Raw genomic sequence first — 23,026 nt, 5'->3', positions numbered from 1 at the left:
TTCCGGGAGCTGCCATCCCTGGATGCCTTTGACACCGTGCTCAAGGACATTCATTTTCTATTGAACAAGGACATAATGTGCTACCTGAAAGTAGCATAGCCAGAGGCAATTAAATAAAGACCTTAGTAAATAATTAGTGCTGTGTAGAAAACAGTAAATAAATGCACTGAAAAAGAAGTAGGTTCTGACCTCTCCTTGGATATGTCTGTAAAATCGACTCTTTGTCCTGAATTCTGACCCTTTGTCTAGAATTTTCGTCCTGAATGTTTTACCGTCGTGCTCAGAATATGTCTCCATGCTATGTGGTCACCTTACTCTGCTGAGAAGCCAGCAGCTGGTGCAATTAAACGTCTGTGAATTAAATACCAAGGCTGGTAGTCTTTAATCCACTACCAAACACTCCCTGCTCCTTTTTCTATTTTTCTATTTAGGGAGTTTTATAAAGCGCGTGGTGACGCAACAACGGCGTGTCCCCGCGCTGAGGAGAAACTTTTATTACTGGAACTTACAGAAGCGGCATACCTACTGAGCGAATAGAGCAGTTTTAAGCTTAGCTCTAAAAATTGATTCTGATGGCTCTAATCGCAGTGCCATGGGTAGCTTGTTCCATCTAGAGGCTGCAAGGTATCTGAAAGATCTTCCACCCAAAGTCAAAGTCAAAAAGTACTTTATTCGGCTAAAAAGTATAACCATAAAAGCAACAGCAGTCATATTTCATTTACAGTTCACAGTATTTACATCAATGTAGGAGGATATTAAAACAATACATAGTATTTACACTGTTACAGTTCGTTCAAGCGAAGCGACTTCCTAAATTTAAAAACCAGTTTAAAATACTCAATTAATGAAGCCACAGTAAAAACATTGTCCATTTTTTGCAGTTCTAGATATGCTAGGCGACATCTGTTCACATTCATTTCCTTTAAAATGGGGACGATCAATTTTCTACGAGGCAGCGTATAGAATTTACAAAAAAATAGAACATGTATATTTGATTGCATAGATATTTCATCACAGGGACATAAAGGGAGTTCTTTGGACCATGAATTCATTACAGGGAAGGTAAATAATCTAAAAACAATGTTAGCTCTAAAACGTGTCAAAAGTAATCTCTCAAAATTGCGCATATATAAACTTAAATATGGCTGTAATTTGTCACTTATTAAAATTAATTGATGAGAAGTGACAGTATTTTTATTCGATTCATCAAGCTGTCTTCTATTTCTGAGGAATTCCATACATAGTATCTTCAGATCTTTTCTAGAAATATTTACCATGGAAGGCGGATCATTGTAATAAAGTGAACGGTCTATTTCATTAAGAAACGTTTTGATGTAATTTAGCCATTCAACAACATTTGCTCTCCCCAATTTTAAGACATCCTGTATTATAGCTCGATTTAATACACATTCGTTCACTGTCCATACTCTATGCCATAGTAAGACGGGTTGTACTCTAATTGTGTCCGTAATATAGGGCATCCCCAACTCATCGTGGCATATAGAGTTCGCTGTACTCTCTGGAAGTGATAGGATGTTCTTTAAAAATTTATTTTCGGCTATCTGAAGTGACTTTATATTGGTATAACCCCAGAGGCCAGCTCCATACAGTGCCACAGATACACACGTCGCATTGTACACAGTTAAAATTTCCCTGATTGGTTTCATTCCCAATTTACGTGTAAAACTTTTTAATGCCATGATTGTTTTAGAGAACAAGAGCGTTCGTACCTTCACCGCACTTGACCATGTACCAGTTTCGTGAAACAAAATTCCAAGATATGGGAAGGTAGATGTTCTTTCTAAGGGGGCATTATTTATGTACATTGTTTTCATTTGTTTTTTGGTGCGCATGCCACAGTTCATTGAAAAAGTCTTACTACAGTTTATTTTTAAATTAAGATCAAGCATAAACTGGTTAAAGGATGTTAACATTTTTTGTAAGGCAATGGGGGTGCGTGCCATCAAAACAGCATCATCTGCGTACAAGAGTGTAGGAATAAATCTCTTTCCGATCTTAGGCATGTCCACACACTCTTGCAGCAGGCACTTTTCCAGACCATTTATATAGATAAGAAATAGGAAGGGCGCCAGTACGCACCCCTGGCGCACTCCACGACCTATTCCGAAAGATCTGGTACATTCCCCCTTATTGCCAAAACGTACAACAGCTGATGCTCCTGCATATAGGTCCCTTAAGAATTGGATTATCGGCTTTTCCACGCCCAATTGTGACATCACGTCCCATAATTTACTATGGGACACACAATCGAAAGCTGATGTAAGATCAACAAATGCACAATATAGGCGCTCCCTTTTTATCACAGTATGTTTCTGCTGAATCAGGAACAAATTTAATCCCTGCTCTATTGTTCCTATGCCTTTTTGAAATCCAAATTGTAAATCACTAATTACCCCCGCCTCCTCCGCCCAGTTTTGCAGTTTAACTAAAATCACTCTGCCGAGGATCTTTATTGACGAATCCAGAAGGGAAATTGGCCTATAGCAGTCACAATCTTGTCTGTTTCCCTTCTTGTAAATGGGTACAATTATTGAAGTGAACCAGGAAGGGTTCAATCCCCTTACGAGAGCTGCATTAAAAAGTTGTACAAGTATCGGGCCCCATAGTTCGATATTTGACTTGTACAAATCAGCCGGGATTCCATCTGGGCCCGCCGCTTTTCCGCCCTTGGTCGCTCCCAGGCTTTCAACAATCTCTGGTAGTGTAACTTTGAGTTCACTTTCCTCCTCAACTGATTCGCCTTCTATGTTTACCCCAGTATTTCCTAACTCATCTAGTGACGTATACAAGGTGGAAAAATGCGTGACCCAGCTATCCTCATTGATCGCAATTTCCAACCGTGCTTTGGTATTTTCATATGGTAGGGGGGCGTTTACCACCCTCCAGAAGGCGGATGCATCCCTTGTTTGTGAGGCTGTGCAAAGTTCTTCCCATACACCTTTTTTAATTGCATCTCTTCTGTTTTTTAGGGCCATATTATAATCCTTCCTTAGGGTTCTTATCTCTACAGCATCACGCGGATCCTTATGTAATGCATATTTAAGATCTGTTAGAGCCTTAGTACAGGTTCTATCAAACCATCTTGTACCCTTCGTTAAACCATTTTTTGATACTAAAAGTAGGTTCTCTTTGATAGTGGAAGCAATAATATTAAAATTAACTAATATACTTTCACTATCGGACTCCTCATCTAGACAGATCTCAAAATTTTCGGGGCAGCTAATTAACAATTTTTTAAGAAAGTCTTCAGGTACCACCTTACTCCACTTGAGGGTGTACCCATTCTGTCTACCTAATATAATGTCTGGGACAACCTGTATTTGCTCATTATAGGAGGCCAAGAAAAGGTTCTCAATCTCAATTTTTTGCGGTAGGTGGTCACTGAGTGGTGCATCCATTATTTTATAACTAACCAGTTTACGACCATAGCCATTAGACCAGAGGCTAAAGTCTATCGTAGTGGATGCTCCCCTCCCAATAAAAGTTGGTTGAAAGGGTATTGACTGCTCAGTTAATTCATTAACAAATCCCAGATCATGATCAAATAATAATTCGTTCAACAGATCCCCGGTCTCTGTGTGTTTAAAATGTGGTAAATTGACATCCTGCTCCAACATTATACCACAAATTCCTTTAGAACCTTTTGTACATAATGGACAGTTAAAATCACCCCCCCACAACATTATTACCTCCTTTCCATTGCTGTCAGACTCACACTGTAGGTCAATCGCTAACATTTTCAAAATGTCACGTGAAATATTAACTGGAATATTATTATAAAAGTTTATAATTACAAAACGCAATCCAGTTTTAGTGTCTATTGCTAATTTATGGTAAAACTCACACTTACAATAAAAGCGTACCCTCTCATATACTAAGCTATTCGACAGGTACGTTATCAGGCCACCCTTTGGTCTCCCATGTCTAGCCCCAATCGCTGGTGTACAAAACGTTCTATAACCATTCAAATGTATCTGGTCAGTGGCCCATGTTTCCTGGAGGGCCATAATGTCTATATCTTTTATCACGCCCTCCCAGTCCGGATTGGTGATTTTTGTTTTAAGTCCTGCCACATTCCAGAACATTAAGGAACATGTATCTTTTTTCCGGTGCGTACTTTCAACACTTCTGGTATCCATTTCTTTGGAATTTTCGACCTCATTTACCAAGATATTGGCCACATTTAATACATCATTTGCAGGTATTGGGTTCTTTCCAGATTCCTGCCTTGGGGTCACAGTAAGTGGAAGAGTCAGCCCGGGGCTATCCAATGGGTTACTTTGGGTGGGTAAAAACACAGGGGATTTTACTACCTGAATATCTGACTGTCAATCTACAGCCTCCAAGTTGCTGAATCGATTGAAACAAGGAATAGGGAACGGAGCTTGTTGGAAGTCCCTCCATTCATTATGTCGGTATTGGTCTGAATAGTTTATTCCCCCTCTCCTTCGTTTAACTATGGACCAACCATCATTTACCTCTTCCCCCCAAGCATTGTGAACTGAGTCATTCCGTGTTTTGTTTCCCCATCCTCCCTGTGCAGAGTTAGAGCCCCTCATCCAGCTCCATCTATTATCCATATGCTGCACAGGCATGTAAAAGAAAGAGAGCGGCCTTGCCACAATTTTTGCCCCATTTTGACCCTTAGACCTTTCACAAATATATTCCACTGATCTCGGGTTGTCAAAGGTTATCACCACACAGTCCCCTTGTAGTCTTTTTGTACTTTTCCCCACCCAAGGAGCACGCTCCACCATCTTTAAGTTACTATGCAAGTTAGGTGGGAGGGGGTGGTTTGAATTCAACCAGTGAAACACTTTATTTTTAAGTGCCCAGAATGATTCTTTCATTTGGGTTGCTAGTTCAGGGACACCCGTTAAAATGACTACATATGGGCAGGCATCTGGTGGTAAATCAATCACTCTACGTTTCTCCTGTCTGTCTTGGATGGGTTTTTCAACTGAACTAGTTGGAATAGCTGATTTACTTTTATTTACCTCTACAGCTGGAGTAGGTTTAATAGAGTTTTTACTAATCATTGGAATACACGGTTTTAGTGCAGGTGCTTTTAAAGTAGGATTAGTTGCTTCTGCTATAGTTATTGTAGTTATTGGTAAATTAGTTTGAGGAAGGGTTGGCTGTATGGGATTTTTAGTTATAGTCGCGCACATGGCTGTTATATCCATGTGCATTGCTTTTAATTGTAATTCCATGGCCTGGAGCTTAATTTCCAAAGGGCACAACAGGGCTTTAATTAAGTTTTTTAATGTTATTATAAAGGGATCTTCCCTTTCTTTATTAAGATCTTCCCTGTCTAAATTAGCAACAGTGCCATTTGGAGACGAACTGTTATTAAATATATCCGCCAATGTGTCATCTAGGGTAGAGTCCATGATGGTCATAGGCATTATTAGTGGACCGACTACTCCTTCCCCAAAGGCCTCTCCAGAAATTCCACTTAATCGTTCTGTACTTTGTACCGGTCCTGTTCTATGTACAGATGGCACAGTTGTCTTATTTAGATTAGGAATTTGTTGAATATGCCTTTTTTTTGGGATGGCTCCCTCCCTTGCCCCTTGTAAATCAACAATCGTCTTTTCTGCCTGGGTGTCTATTTGTGGGGAAATCAAAATATTACCAGAAGGTGGCAATTTCTGAGAATCAATTTGAACAGAGTCCCCAAGCTCGGGTTGAGTAATCATATTATTATGGACCTCAACATGAATCAGCTCAGAAGTAGTCTGGGCCGCGGCACGTCCTGGAGTACGAGCCTGCGCAATGTGGCCCATAGAGGACCTCTTTGCAAACGCCAGATCCTGGGACACCCTCCTCTCCATTAGGACTATTCCCTGATCTATCAGCGTATTTGTACGGACAATAAAATCGTCAAGTGTGCCAATCAACTTGGCCCCGCCCGCCGCTGCCTTACTTCTAGTTTCACTAGGCATGATTGTAACAGACCAGAAACAATAATCAGGCACTTACTTAACCGTCAAAATGAATTAGTACTGAAAGTCAAGGTGCCTACCAATCTGTAAATCCACATGGGGGGCAGCAAATAGGCCAAATTTTCGGGCCCAGCCCGGCCTCGGACGGCCGCAGACGGCCCCGCCCTTGTCCCGGGCTTCTCCCGGCGCTGCCCGCGCGCGTCCCGCGGGGCGGGAGGCGCTCTGGTGCTTTGTAGCGCCTCCGGTCGCAGGTGGTGGCGTCGGAAGTGCGACGCGGGTCCCGGGGCACCTGGGGGTTGTAGTTCACGTGGCCGTTTCCCTCACGGCGCGAAAATGGAGCCGCTGGACGCACCCGTCCCACAGCAGCAAGGAGAGAGTACTGTCCGCAAAAGCCGTTGCCCTCACGGCTGGATTCAGGTACTGGAGCTCAGGTATGTCCCCCACACGGAGCTCCTGCCGCTCCGGCGCTTTGTAGCGCCTCCGGTCGCAGGTGGTGGCGTCGGAAGTGCGACGCGGGTCCCGGGGCACCTGGGGGTTGTAGTTCACGTGGCCGTTTCCCTCACGGCGCGAAAATGGAGCCGCTGGACGCACCCGTCCCACAGCAGCAAGGAGAGAGTACTGTCCGCAAAAGCCGTTGCCCTCACGGCTGGATTCAGGTACTGGAGCTCAGGTATGTCCCCCACCCATCCGTGCTCTAGACACCTTGGGAACAGCCAGGAGTCCAGAGCCGGAGGATCTCAAGGATCGGGGAGGCTCGTAAGATGTCAAAAGTCCTTGCAGTGGGAGAGGATATCTCCCGTTAATGATCCGATGGCACGTACATAGTGCTTTAAATTCTACCCTGCTTCTGACCGGGAGCCAGTGCAGAGACCGGAGGGCCGCTGCAGAAGCGGCTCTTCTGGGTAGTCCAAGCACTAATCGGGCAGCGGCATTCTGTAGGACCTGTAAGCGATTGAGATTCTTCTCCAAGGTGCCTAAATAGAGAAGATTGCCATAGTCCATCCTTGATGTGACTAGTGCATGTACCAAGGTTTGTCGGGCTCTCACAGGCAAGAACTTCAGAGTCTTCCTTAGACTTTTAAGGGTCCCAAAGCTCTTTTCTTGCTCTTGCAGGTTCCTGCTTCTCCCTTTGTGCTGGTTTTGCTGCATTTCTCATACGGGTTTTTCTGATTTGTGTTTTTCCCCTCTTGCAAAGTGCTGGTCCCAAAAAATAAGTGCCATTGGCCCCTATCAGCAAGCACATCAAATTAAGCCCTGTGGAAGCCATGATGATTTCAGATCTCAAGTTGATCCATATCAAGCCATATCAGAACTTGTCGAGGAAGGATGCGGCTCACCACAAGAAACAAGAGCAGACTAACAAACGGATGACGCAAGCGTCAGCCGAGGTACTTTGGGCACAAGCTCACCGGATACCACGCTTACAACAAAAATAGCTACTTTTACACCTTTTTTAGGGCCTACATCACTCCTGCAAACTGTTCTTGCTACTTAGAAAAGGGCATATGCATTTTGAACTTTCGCATGCCCTAAAGCAAATAGCTGTACTTTTTTTGTTTCAAAACAACAATTAAAACATTTATTTTGCACCATTGACACAAAAATATATACAAATAGAGAAACATAGGAGAAGAACATTATTAAACTTAATTTGAATCGATGCGAGTTACAGGTCCCCTTCAACAGGCTACGTTTATGTTGTGAGAGCCCCCGAGTGCCCATCGACCGCCAGCCTCATCTCCAACCTCATTTTTCAGCCCCACCATGTGCGCTCAGTTTTCGGTAAATGTGCTAGTACTTCTGAGTCTCAGCCTCTGACGAGACAGGAAGTTGAATAAATACCACATTCCTCCGACGCCTGGAAGGGCCCAGCCGGCCTCTCACCCACTGGGCTGTGTATGAATCGTAACCACTTTCATAACCGTGCAGCGGAACAAAAAGTTGAAGCCATCAAGCAATTAAAGGTGCAGTGGCCCTGGGGCCCATCTGGAGTAGGTGGTCCCTTCACCAGATGATTATTGATTGGGGCCAGTGTCAAGTCAAAAAATCTTTATTCGGATAAGAATATCCATAAAAGTACCATTCATCACCACCAACAAAAATACAATAAATGTTCAAACATATAGATTATACATTATCATCCAATACAGATACAAAATACAAAGATAAAATCACATTAAAAAGGGTTGGACGGGCCTAAAAACTAGCAGCTTGAATGGCATAGTGCAAAATGTAAGTTTGAAACAGTTTGTGCAAATCAGCAAAGGATTGTAAATAAAGTACGATACAATTAATTTGTGCAAAGTCAGCAATAATTTACATGTAAAGTGCATTATTGGGGCCAGTGATTAGTAGCTGGTTTGCTGCTGTGCACACAAAGAGCAGGAAGAGCTCGAGGGGCAGAAGTGAACCAATAGCAGAGTGCCTTGTTTCACCTGGCCCATGACATGCCCATTACTGCTTGTGCTGGAGTTTATGCAAATATTGGATACATTTGCATGGAGCCCAATATGTATTAATTAATGAATCAAACTAACCCACATAGTGGTTCGTGCATGGCTTGTCTCAACGATCTGGCAGCAACACCTGCATCAAAAACACGCCAGGAATTAACCATAGACTTTGAATGACATTATATACAGTATATATGCAGATGTGTAAAGTGTACTATGCTGTTTATTACCATGTTTTATTATGGGAGGGGCCATTGTTATTGAGAGTCGAGGACTTGCGTGGTACCTAGTGCCCAATCCATCCATCAATAATGTGTATTAAATAGCATATTACAGACTACACATCTAGGCCATCCATAGCCTTTTCTTAAGTGTATTTGTTAAAAATGTTATTTGATCAACCTCGGGATACAGGGGCTAAATTTGGGCATTTAGGTAAAATCAAATTGTAGAGACCTCATAATTCTAGCGAACGTTGTTGTTTTTCCCAGAACATGCAATCTGCGAGGCAGTACATATGGTGTTTCGCTCATATGGTTTTGCCATAGTTTGGAAATACAATGGAATTTAAACTTAACGTTACAGCAATAAATGTGTGAATAGGTAGTTATTAATATAATTTTATTGGACCACATTTATTTTCACCACCATGGCATACAAAATATTATATCATTTGTGATTAATTGTAGCGCAAATCAGAGTAAACCGGCTTGCACAGCACTATACACAGCTACACAAGTGTAACATAGTGCAAATAAATAAACACAGGTCTATGTTACGGTAACTTAGCTTAGATATCTACAATGTGACTTAAAAATAACATTTCAACAAAATAGCAGACAATTTAGAAACATTTACTGTGCACAAGTTCAGAGAAATGTACTCATTTCAAATCGGACTTAAGTATCAGTGTAATGACATCAAGGTATGTCATACTTAGTAAGGAGTTTAAAAGTAGGATTTAAGATATTTTTTTTAAATAGCCTCGAAGGAATTTGTCCTCATAGAAGGAGAACGGCAGTCCTCACTTTGGATGCAGTTTCAGACGTGCTGCACCAAGCCTTCATCACTGAAATAACAATCCGTCTTCACATATATTCTGACATAATGTTGACAGAGTGACGTTAACAGTAGTAAATCAATAGTTGACAATATTTTGGATGTCGATGTGATGGTCAGGGTGCATATATCGATCGATTTTTGGGGGATTGATAATCTGGCATCTATACTTTCAGAGAACATTTGCCTTAAAATTCTAAATTTTCTGAAAACAGCGGTTTCAAGTTAGAGTCAGCACTCTGACTGAAGCGAGAACTTCCTAAGGTCACGAATGTTAGAGCAAGCTTGTTTATGGCTACACAGTAGAGTATTTTGTGAACTATATCGGCCAGCTTGAATAACAAATTACTTTAATTGGGAGCTTCTAAGAGTGATAAGGACTGGGATTATGTGTCCAGACTTTGCAGTTCTTGAGACTAGTTTAGAAGTGGTGCCTTTAATGGAACCTAGTTTATTCTTGAGTTGCCATAATTAAGCTTAAATAGGTCTAGTGAACGAACCTCTAATACAAACCCATCTGAACAGATAGACTAGTTCATATCACAAAGGAGCCTGATGTTATTGCCCGTTGGCTAAGGGTTTGATTTCATTCATTTTTTTCTGTCTAGGATCACGACTGGAGATAAGAACCTATTTATTAAACTTTGAAGCATCTATTTATTATACTATGAATTGGGAAAACAGGAATTTTTTCTCTGGTGTTTTCATATGCAATCACGTAATTTTACAGAAAATAATACACCTTATGCTATTTTGCCTTCTGTACAGGCAACCAAGAAGAAACTGGGTAATGCATTATCAAAAAATGCAGATATCATATCCTGCAAGGACTCCCTTCAAATATGTGATCAGTGGATCCCTTGTTCATTCAGCATTCTGTGGCATCCTGTATATGTTCAGCATGGCAAGAAATCACCTTGCTAAAAAAATATGTATGATCTGATGATTATTAATAACACTAGGAAGGATATTACGGCCTCTTCTTTAAATAATTAAGATACATGCTGTAAATGACACACCAGATCCGGTCTCTTTAGAAGTTGGTTTTGATGCTAAGAAAAGTAATATGTCAAATTAGGCTATAAGATCATCATGGTTTCTGGGCGGCTCACTCTTTCAAAACCAACTCTATCCAGGACTCAGTAGACTGGGCCTTGCTTTTGTTCTTCAAGCCAGCGATTAACTTTTCTTCCCACTGAGTCGCTCATTATCCTCATCTTTCTAGGTAGATCAGATGTATAAGAAGCATTTGTCGACCCAAAAAAAAAAACTCATGCAAGCCACGCGTTCTAGGAGAAACACGTTCTCTTAAAGGAAAAGACAGTTCTTCTCTGCCAGACAGCTCAAGCAACTGCTGACTCAAAGTATTGTGGCCACCAGTTGCTGAGACATTATACATTGACTGGAGAAGGCTGCTTTTTTAATCATATAAACACATTCTGTGGTAGGAACGTAGATCAAGAGTCTCTCGGGTGAGTGATAGAAGCACTATTTTTTCCAGAGTCCTCAGTTTATTCTTTGTTGTTGAGCTATAGGAAGGGCAGCACATTACATATTCTTGATCCTGGTCAGGTGCTCGTGCATGCTGACGTAGCAGAGATGCAATAGAAATCCAGATTAATCTAACGCACTGGTTTAGGATAGCAGTATTTGCACCTGGAGCACCGGCAGACACACAGGGCTAAACAAAATGGGGTGTCAGGATAGAAAATTAGAAAAAATATCAAACAAAATGGAGAGTGTTTCCCTAGATTACTTCTGAAGTGTTCACAATTGAGGGAAATACAGGTATAGTCTTGTCAACAAAAAGTGGCTTTTTCTGAGTAGTGTTTCTGTTACTGGCAAGCAGTCCTTGGTGAAGTACCAAAGGAATAAGAAAGAGTTAGCTACAGAGTCTACAAGAGATTTGGACCTCATGTAATTCAGATATCCTGAGGGAAGATAAACTATCTGAAGGCAGATCTGGGAGTAGATCTTCCGAGATTGTTTAACTAGTTTAAGTCAGACTACTATGTCCTAGTAGGGCTTTTCCTGTCGCAGAGGCACAAAAGATGTTTTATGTTAAATATGACCTCTCTCAGGCGTAGCCTCGGGACAATACACATAAACTCAAATATAACACACAAGATGCATGCAGAAGGATGTTAAGGGCCTGGCTATGGGGACTGATCAAATGTATAGAGAGGGGCAGTGTAATGCTCTTCAGCTGTCCCTGATTGACAACTCAGTAAGCACTCTCCATTTTGGGAGGGTATACTTATGGTGGAAGCCCTAGTTAACAGGGTCTTGTGTTCTATTTGTGGGTTGTAGAAAACATGAAACGCTCTAAGTGGACTCATATTTTGTCGAACGTATTGAGGGAAAACTTCTGGCTGTCCAGAAAAAATTTAATAGGACTAGAATGGCACTGCTTTCCTCACTATTTGTTGGCTAATGTTGACCCCCCAGTATTTCATGGGAGAAAGGCATTATGCATTTAACTGAAAGGTCTATTGCCTCATGATGGAGGCTTACCTAATCATTTCCTCAACAGCCAAAGGCAGTTCCTCATTCTAGCGACAAGATCACCGGGCAAGACCATTAGCACATGTCTGGAGGTGGAGTCATCATCATAGTCAGAGATAACATTAGTTGCACTTCCTACCAGCTACATGGAATACCTCACAGTCAAGATATGCATAACAGCCGAATTCTCCCTGGGAGTAACCCTCATATACATTAGGCCTGGGCGGAGTTCGAGGATTTTCACTCCGCGGAATTCCACAAAATTGCCCAAAAACTCTGCCAAATTCCACTGAGTTCCGCGAGCGGGCAGATTTCCGTCCACACGATACCGGAGTGTGATGTCTAACTCGGCAGAGGAGTTGTTTGTGTAGCAACTCGACAGAGGAGCACAGCGTTAAACAAGAGCTCTTGTGTACAACCTGGGCAAATACTGCACTGAAAACAAGTGAATGTGCACAAGAAGGTGCACATTGTCATCCCCAAGGTTCAACCAATTTATGAAATCGTTCAAATCCTCAATTGTCCCTGTCCATAGGAAGAAAACGTCGTCAATATAACGGGACCAACACGAGATATTCTCGTAGTAAGGTAGTAAGGAGGATTTGAACGATTTCATAAATTGGTTGAACCTTGGGGATGACAATCTGAAATTCACCTCTAACTATGCCAAAGAAAGTGTAGACTTCTTAGATATTAAAATTAAACATACAGATGGACAGTTAACAGTAGAATTGTACACCAAACCTACCGACCGTAATACAATGCTGCATTATGGATGTAATCATCCTAATAGCCAAAAAAACAACATTCCCTTCGGACAATATCTAAGGATACGCCGTAACTGTACAGACATCAAAGATTTTAATCGACATGCTGATGTTCTGACAAAGAAATTACAAAATAGAGGCTACCTAAGAAAATGAATAAGACACGCTTATAAGAGAGCCAAATATTATAATAGAGACTCCCTGTTCAGTGGAACAATTGAGAGCAAAGCCAAAAATGAGCATCAACTAATTTTTGTTACCAATTTCAGCAGTGCAAGTAATCAAGTAAAGAACATAATTAATAGAAATTGGCAACTACTGAATGAGAAACAAAAGGAAGCACCAGCTAAACCTATGTTTAGTTTCAGACGAAATAAAACCATTAGGAACAGATTAGTACATACCTACAGAGAGGAGAAAGGACTGAAACAAGCAAGCATTAATAATGCCCCTCTCCTAGTAGGTAACTTTGCCTGTTGCATGTGCAAAAACTGCAACAATTTGATAAAAGGTGATGTGGTCACATATAATGATGTGACACATAAGATAAAGCACTTCATCAACTGTAGAAAAAAGGATGCTATCTATTTAATCATATGTCCTTGTAAAAAGGGATATATAGGGGAAACTTCACGAGAACTTAAGACAAGAATAACTGAACACAAATCAGCAATAAGAACAAAAAAACACACAGCACCCCTCGTGGAACATTGGATTTCTAACAACCACACAATAGATGAGCTCAAGTGGTGTGGGATTGAAATACTGGAACACAGCATGAGAGGAGGGAACAGTCTTGTACAAAGGAAAAAGCGTGAACAATTCTATATGTCCTATTTTTTACACGTACAAGAGTGGCCTGAACAATAAAGAAGAATGGGAAAACATAATTCATTAAAACATCAATCAGGGATATAGTAAGGCCCAAGCATTTTGTGGTTTTAAGATACAGGGTGTAAGACTGATGACCACGACCCAGAGTGGGCAAGTACACCAAAGACATAGGGGCCTATTAGGATGGCGGACGGACCTGCGTCCGTCTGCCACTCCCAAGGTGGAGGTACCGTCCGCAGAGGCAGCGGCGGTCCCTCCAGTGAAATTAGGATGTGACCGCCACCTGGCTGTCACATCCCTTATCTTTAACCTTGCGGCGGGTGCTGCTTGAAGCAGCACCCGCCGCAAGGTTAAAAATGCATGTTTTACATTTACATGCAAAAAGCGGCAGGCACTGCGCAGTGCCTGCCGCTTTGTGCATGTAAATGCTGGGGGGCACCATAGGTACCCCCCATGTGCACCCCCCACCCCCGACACCCTGGGGGCCCGCAAAGGACCCCAAACACCAAAGACCACATGCTTTTCCACCGCGGAAAAGCTGCTGTGGAAAAGCATGTGTCAATGCACATCCTAATTTGACTGACGGTGTCTTGCAGACACCGCCACCAAATAGCCCTCCACACCCCGCGGATCAGCGGCGAACGGACCTGCCGTCCGCCGCTGGTCCCACCGCGATCCCACCACTATTCCTAATCTGACAGTGGTGATGTCTGTGGCTGCGGCGGTGAATCCGCATCCTCCAGGCCGGCGGTGGCTTCCGCCGGCCCGGAGGATGCGGATTCACCGCCATCCTAACCGGCCCCATAATACATACCAAACAAAGAAATATATAATTATTTTTCTGACAACCACATGAATGTTATATAACTACTATACTGAATGCACTTAAAACGTCTATACACACTGCTGTTTGGAGACATCAGATGATATAAGACTGTACAACAAACCCAATTCATGGCCTTATAATTGTGTTCTTGTACCAAATTGCGAATGGAAAAATGTATACCTTGAATCTACCAACAAGATAATACAGATAACATCTGTTTAAAGAACTTATAGAAATCCTATAGCGCGATCAGTATGTAGCACAATGTAATAATAGTAAAATGGAATTGTAATGTTCTAGTAGCATATGGAAATATACATTAGAACGTTTGTCACCATTACGATATATGTTTACGATGGTATTCCGTTTCAAGTTGAAAGACTCACACATTAAGGAACAGTAACGTAGATAAGGTCTTTTGCAGTCTGTAATATAAAGTTAGTTTGTATTGTAATACATATGCATTGAGGAGGGAAATTGTAAACATTTATCTATGGTATTCATGAAATATGTGTTAATTAAATGCTTTATTTATTATTTTTTCCCAGGATGCAGAAAATTAGTCACTTTATATCTAAAATATATTTCACCTTCGATCATACAGTGACGATTAAGTACCACTGATTCAATTTAGAAACTGTTCCTCTCCGTTCCAAGATGGCTGCGAGCCCGCGATGGGTTTCCGCAGGATAATTTTCGGTACACTTAGAGAAAGGTGCACATACTTTTAACCTAGCAGGTATATTGAGACGAATGCCCTCCTAATAGAAAATAGGATACGATCAAATCAATACCATAGTAAAATATAAATCGTGCGTCGGTACCGCAAGTGTAACACTTCCGGGTAATTCGCGAAGCGGGGGCAATAAATAGTATGTACAAACGGAATTGTTTCTTTCGAAGACTTCCGGGTTATTCGTTGGAGCGGGGAGGCCGTGAAAGATCAAGGAGGTACGTAACGAGAGACCATACCCGTGTATCATGCGTTTAACTAATATGCCCGATAGATTTAAGCATAGAGAAGCGGCCGCCAATAATAGTTCTTACTGATATATTCAGAATGCCGCCATATGACATGATCAGCCTCAGTGATTTCGATAATGGAAGGCTGCACTTATTCCAATTGGAAACATAATTAAGATATTTAGACAAACTTCTTATTGGAGTAAGAAATATACCTAGAACTAACATCGCCTTTACCGCAATGGGCTCGCTTTGGCACGACGACCCTGTACCCGTTATATATTTGAAAGTTCTGAGTGCTAAAGACAATATATAATATAAATATAACGACATACAGATAAGTGCAGTAGAAACGATCGGGTGTCTGCACAATGTGCCCATAGTGGCTCTCTATAACACTGACGTTAAATGGAGGCTCTGCTCCTCACGGTACTACATGATGAAACAAACCCTTAGGGTAGTCCATGAGTACTGAAATACAAGATGAATAGTAGACGAGCGAATTTCTGAATCCCCCGTTGTCATTCTATTTTGTTTCAGTTACTGAGGTCTAAATGGATGAATAGACTAACACTAATCAAAAGAACCATACCAATAGACTGCATCAATAGGACCTAAATCGCTGTGAGCAAAATTTAAATAATGCTACTAACTAGTGTAAGAAGACTTTCTAATAGACAACTCCAGACAGAAGTTTATTTTACATTATTTTATGTTTTTAGCCGAAAACCCACTTGACTATCTATAGACTATAAGACGGTGGCTCCAACGTAAACAAATAAGTGAGAACCCACAAATGAAGGTATTATATCAACAATGTACTAACTGTATAATTGTTAATAAGTTACAATCAAATAAGTGTTTAATTACAAAAATTTCTTTGCCCATGCAAAAGGCGTAGACTTCAACATTACCATTGAAGTGACCCATTGAAGTGGATCAAGGACTATGAAAGTGATAAGACATAGCCTACTAGATTGAATAAGGTATGAATTAATACATCTATCATTAACATGATGCATTGTAAAGGGCAAAATCCCAAAAGCTTCTTTTCTAATTCCACCATTTAGCCCATACTAAATTAATGGCTGCAGCAAGTATGACAGTCAATACGACATAGTGTAACAGGCAAAATCCCAAAAGCTTCTTTTCTAATTCCATCATTTAGCTCATATTAATATCAATGGCCGTAGCAATCATGGCAGGCCACCATATCAACAGGCGAAGATATAATTAACTTTACGAGCAGAGAACAAGATAGGGTCCACAACTAATGTTAGTACGCTAAAGTATTGTTTTTCATTTCTAGATTTTAATAAAGAAACTATAACATCCTGATGAAGGTAGAAACAACTGCACACCGAAACGCCGCGTCGACTTTTTTAAATCCTTGTTTTCATTTTATCAAAGTGTTTTTAATTTCTGTACTAGATTGTAACCAGGCACATGATTCATTTTTATGAATAAAACGTTTTAAACATAGTTTCTAGATGTGAGTGCAATATGTGTAGTGACCCTAAGAATGATTCTTAAGATTGCTTGTTTTGTTCAAATGTTGGCTAACCTGGTCTAATATATAGCAGGTGATCCTTCTGTTAGTCATACAAAAATCCTCCTGCGATGTTAACATTGGCAGTAGAGTTGTTCAACCTGGTGTTAAATACAGTATTTAACCTTTCATCATTGTCTAGCATTGTGCCAGTTGCTTTTAAACAGGCTAAGGTGTTTCTGCTCAAGAAGCCATCACTAGATCCTAAGAGCTTCAGTAATTGTAGGCCTATCTCTTTGCTTCCGGCTTTCACCAAAACGTTGGAAAAGTTGATTATTAGGAATACTCAACTATCCAGAAACCGGGGATGGGGGGGTCCTTTACTTTTGTGGCTGCTAAAGCGTGCAACCAACTTCCCCTAGAATGAGGAACTGTCGGACTTTTTCTTCGGATGTGGCTTGTCACAGGAAACTGAAAAAACATGACTTTGTTCTGTCTTACAGTGGGTTTTTCGGTCAGGCTTTTCTTTTTTGGTACGTCCCAGTAGTCCTTAGTGTCGGGGAAACTGTTGAGTAGCCATGCGCTCTACACATTAGCTCATTCATTATTTTATTGGTCATGGAGCAAACACCAATACATAAATGGAAGATTGCTCACATAAGAAGGTTTAAGAAAGCAGCTACATATTTAAATACACATATTGTAGTTTATGAAGTGTGGTGTGCAGCTCAACATATATGTTCACTGGACACTTGCACGTATTGATGCACACTCAAGCAAACACACATTACAATGAGGGGCTCATGAGAAACAGTGACTGAAGGCATTACAGGGGGTGGGGGGAAAACAATCCATCTGGAAAACGCCAGTCACTTCCCTCCAGCTGATAAGGTTGTGCCAGTCATAGCTTTCTTTTGATGCCTCTAAGGAGAGAATGCAGTCGGCTATCATTCCTGCTACTCCAAGCACCAGTCTCACTGTAGACATCAACATATTTAAGAGTATTAGCATTGCACCGCCATTGACAGGTGATATGGTCATTCCAAGAATTTAGTCATATTGTATTGCACTGCGCATTACATAGGAATTTCTCTGTTCTATGTTTTTCTCTAAAGATTAACTGCATTTTCTTTCACAGAGTATTGAATGTAGCAAACACATAAATATCTCTCTGATTGTTTTCTCAAAGGGAGGGCTGATACTGCTATATATAGATCTATTTGATTTGTTTGCAGGAAAAGATTCAGAAACAGAGGAATTATTTTAAATCTTAAAATTAGAAATGTGTTTGTAGGGTTGTCCAACCCGATATGGAAGTTACAGCTTGTTTACTCACCATTGAATTTTATAGATACAGCAGTGATGTGGACTTTCAATATTGACACAGCAAAGGTGTGGAGCTATGCAGTTAAGAATTCCCTCTTCGGGCACAAGGTTATGCAGCACAATGATGGAACCAAAAATTGGTAAGACATGTCTCTAGCCAGACTCTGTCACAGGTTAATTGTGAGGTTGTTGCGAGAATTAAAAAGAGAAATAAGGAACGAAGATGGGCGACCATTGCTGTGATGTTGATGATTGATAGCTACTTGAAGGATGATGTTTGCTGGTGATTCTGACGTGTTGGACAAAGGCGTGGGATGTTGAGTGGTGACCAAGATGATGATTATGATGACCATGAAGAGTTTGAGGAAGGATTGACGAAGATGATGAAATGTTAGTACATGATGTGTGTGTATGTCTGCTTGCAGACAATGCTTCTGAAGGTGTTGATGTGCTGAAAAAATGAGGGAGCAAGAGGTCTGATGATGATAGCTCAAGAGATGAAGAATAGGAGAAATAAGAGTGTAGATTTGTTGGCGAAGAATGATGCAAAAGAGAAGCATAGAGAGTTAATACATTGTGCACAACAGTCACTGGTGAAGGGGGCAATGTTGTAGTTTCCTGATGGAAAGTGTATAGTAGCGTTGGCAATAATGTTGATGATAACAGATGTCAGAAAGGTAGTGGTTATGTTGTGATTATGATAATGGTTTAGGTGAAGGGCAATCTTCTTTTAAGTCTGATGGTGAAATATATGATCAAGGGCAGGTGAAATCACAGAGACCTTTAGGGCTGATGAAGTTCTGATGTAGGCTCAAGTGTAGGAGTAGAAGAAGGAAGTGTCTGAGAGCACTAGTACTAGCACTAATGAAGATGTGATTATATGCAGGAAAGTAGAAGAGGTGTTGTGATGAATGTTAGAGGAAGGAAGACATTTGGCTGTACATTTGTGAAGGACAAATATTTGATGACGCTAAAAGTATGAATCAATTAACATATGTGGTACTTGTATATGATAAATTTACAGAATAAATTCAAACATTCTTTTGTTTAAATATTATCTTTAGTGGTACTCACAATAACAGCTATACACCTCTCAGGATGAGGCAACCTTCCACCCGCAGATGCCTCTCAAAATAAAAAGCCGTCCATCGCTCTACCTCTGGTCACATGCACATTCACCCATTTACCAGAATATCCATTCAGATGGCAGTGCACACCTAACCCCTGCACATTACATAGACAATTAAGTATAAACCTGCCATGACAGGAACAGCCATCTCTCTGGTGATATGAACAGCTGTACCTCTGTCATGTGATGAAGAGCCATTGCCTTCCTATACCTATAAAAGCTCTTCATCTGTTATAACAAGAGGAGCCGTCATTCTGTAGATTCCTTGTATCTTTCTTGGTGCAGACAGCCATCTATCTCTCTCAAGATGAACAGTCATCCATCCCTAGCAGCAGAAGCACGGCGATCCACCTCTCATAGCATGAACAGCTGTCCTCCTCTCAAGACAAGAACATGACCTTTCACAACAGAAAAAGTACAGTAATTATCACGAGTTGACATAAAATAAACCTAACCACAGCTCTCTTTCTACTGCTCTAGGATCCTAGTGACCTCACCGTCTCAAAGCACCAAGAATCAAATTGTTGATGGCGTCTACAGATGTGAAGTGACGTCAAAAGAGACGAATTGTAAATGTGAAAAAATGGTTACTGCTAGAGGTAGGTTCGATTGTTTGAGGAGATATTTCTGTTCTGGTTGTCATCAGGCTTGAGTCGTGAAATGTGGATTCATGTCTTGGAGCAACCCCTGAGCACTTTGTGACCTGTGAAAGTGGCTATGTCCTGGGGCGTCTGTCTTTCTGCGTGCAAAATTATGGAAACTCATGTCCAGGAGCATAGGGCTAGCACCGGAAGGAGGACCACTATCAAGAGGACTGAAACCAGGAGGGCCAGGACATGTAGAAGGACTAGCAAAGGATCAGGCAGAGTAAGGCCAGGAGCCAGAGGACTGTGTTTTGTCTTACTAGGAGGAGGACCAGGAAAGAACCAGAAAGAAGCCAGGGACCTGGAAGCATCCGCAAGGATTAGGAAAAAGACCTGGACCAGGAGGAGAGGGAAAACTAGGAGGCGGAGGAACATGGCCATGAAATGTTAGTGCAATATGAGCTTGGTATTTAATTTTGTGTTGTGATCTAGGTACAATATGAAGAAGAAAGACCTTGAAATATTCAAAAAGAAGTTTACACTAAAAAACACCTTGTCCATATACATAGACGGCATTTTTCGGTAGCAATGACAACTTAAGCACATTTGTTACTACAAGGACTACGAGCAACACATAAACATTACAAACATATTATGAACATTTTTCCATGCATGTATAATCCCGAGAATAGTCAGTTTGTGTAAAATGTGTACAGTGTACAAATGTGCCACTGCCTGAAAATAAAATAATTCTAACACTCACATATTATAATGCATTTCGGTATCTATAAATACTTTGGCTTCAAGTATCCGACAGATGAATAAGTAGAGGGCAAAAATGACCAAGCATTCCCATATAATTTTAGAAAAGAGTGTCACAACTATTGACAAGTAAACCTATAAATTGCGTCCTATGTGATGTATTAAAAGTATTGGGGCTCCTGCTCTCAAACATTCAGCGCTTAAAATGGGAAATTACATGTTTATATTTGACTGATAAAAAATGCAACAAAGGTAAAACACCGTACCTGTAGTTAATGTTTCCATATTTCACTAAACTTACTTTTTTAAAGAACGTTTTAAGCCGTAAGACATTGGCTGTCTAAGAGATCGAGCACAAAAGTTATTTATTAATTCATCATCAAAATTAATGTCCTTAATCAAGCGAACCTCGACGTTTACTATAAAACATAAGGATTAGGGCTGCCATAAAGCACAAAGGGATAAGTGTTTTAAACACAATTGTGTAATATTTAATGCTGAACATCACTGGAGCCAGCAAGGGAGGGCACACACTGGCAGGTCACATAGACACCAAATGAGAAGTTAATTATGATGAACACAACTAATTAAAATACTGCTGAATTTATTTAAGTCATTTGCAGGTGAAATTCGTACTGGAACTGTCCTTCCACTACATGGGAGAGGCAGACCAGCAGAGAGATGACACATTATTAACAGGAGCGAGGTGGCCAAGAACCAGGACCGAGGCAAGGGTCGGCTCTGGCTCTAAGAGCCGGCGCCTCGAGCCGAGCCTTAAAAATATTTGGCGTGTAAATCATGTAACAAATCATATTAGAATATGATAAGCTGTCTTCGGGAAACGTTTTAGCGCAATACACGCGGTTATTTGAGTAGTATTTATTAAAAGTAGTATTTTAAACATGCATTGTTAAACATTACTACCCCTAAGTGTTGACAATCCTATTGATGAAATGATAGTCAAGCCAGCCTCATGTGGTGTAGATTCCGATTATAGATGGAACAACATTATAGGATATTAAATCAAACACGAGAGGTTTCTGTATAACGCACATCCTGAGCTCATATACGATGGTGCTCTCTTGAGTGTTATAGAACCAAAAGGAAGCTCGATTAAATATAGTATTTGCCAAGGATCACACAATTTGGTCAAGCAGGCAAGCTGGGGGTGACCTAAAATGTTATAGTTTCACACTGTGCAATGCAGCCACTAGGTGAGTATCTCTTTCTAGCATCAAAGGTTAGTGGGTTGTCTATCTCTTTCTTTTGCAGTTTTACATAGCACAAACCCTGGCACAGAATGTAAGAGCGCTTCACAACTGACACAGTTACACGTTTTATTTTAGACACAGGGCCTTTTTCTGGATTTCACAGGATGGTGAGCAGAGGCTGGGATTCGACCCTGTTACACAGCTGTACATGGAGGCCCAGGAGAATTAGGAGCAAAATGAAAAATAGGATCAGGAGGGAAAGGGCAAGGAGACGGAGGACCAAGACTACTTCAGGAGTCGGACCACCAAAGGTGGATGAGGAGCACCAGGAATCATAAAATGAGGATGTGCATGGAGACCTGGATGGGGGCGGGGCAGCGGGTTCAGGTGCACCAGTTTCAGTGGAAAAAACTGGCCAGTGAAACCAAGAGGGCCAAGATCAGGGGGGCTAGGCAGAACAACTCCAGGAGGACTAGGACTACAAGGAACATATCCAAGGGGATGAGAACCTAGAGTAGCAGAAGGGCAAGGAATAAGATCATGATTTAGAGGGAGGAACAAGACCAGAAGAACTAGGACCATTGGGACCAGGGGTAAAAGAGCCACAAAGGAGGATCAGGACAAGGATGGTTTGGAGGAGCAGAAGGACCATAAGCTGAACGACTAGTTTAGGGCCATGACTAACCATGGGCGTAGTTTGCGTAGTAGCGCTAAGCATAGCTACGCGAAGTGCACTTCGCACTATGCACGCTACACGTAGGTACGCAAACTGCATAGTGCTATAGGGAAATGCTGTTCGCACTAATTGCACAGTTCCGGATACTTGTCCGCACTGCGCAATCATTGCAAACAGCATCTTGCACAGTGCAAGCAATTGTTTTCTGCCCCTCGAGTACAAATCTACTCGAGCTGTAGTTTTGTTCATCATAATTAACTTTCTCACCGCAGACTGGTAGTTGCTCATCGCGAGTGGTCGCGAGCATAAGCGACCACTCGCAATGAGAAACCTGACCACCAAGCGTTGAGAATCTCGCTGGGAGGTTTATTTTCCACACTCGCGCTCGGCAACTTGATGTTGCTGATTGCAAACGAGGAAAAAGTCTCACCGGGATGTTGATTTTGCTCGCTTGCGGTCGCCAACTTGATGTT

General features: G+C 41.3%; 1 protein-coding gene across 2 annotated transcripts in view; it reads left to right on the top strand.

The window, feature by feature from the left end:
* The window catches only part of ITGAE (integrin subunit alpha E), an 844,898-nt gene that overhangs the window by 60,283 nt on the left and 761,589 nt on the right, over positions 1-23,026 (top strand). For both annotated transcript variants that reach the window (XM_078679953.1, XM_078679952.1), the window contains exons 2-3: positions 18,217-18,331; positions 19,801-19,919. In XM_078679953.1, coding sequence (XP_078536079.1) covers positions 18,217-18,331; positions 19,801-19,919 — 234 coding nt within the window. The remainder of the gene's footprint in view (positions 1-18,216; positions 18,332-19,800; positions 19,920-23,026) is intronic.

This window comes from Lissotriton helveticus, chromosome 3_1, assembly GCF_964261635.1.
Source record: "Lissotriton helveticus chromosome 3_1, aLisHel1.1, whole genome shotgun sequence".
In the NCBI taxonomy this organism is placed as follows: domain Eukaryota; kingdom Metazoa; phylum Chordata; class Amphibia; order Caudata; family Salamandridae; genus Lissotriton; species Lissotriton helveticus.
This window is presented reverse-complemented; position numbering and strand designations above follow the sequence as displayed.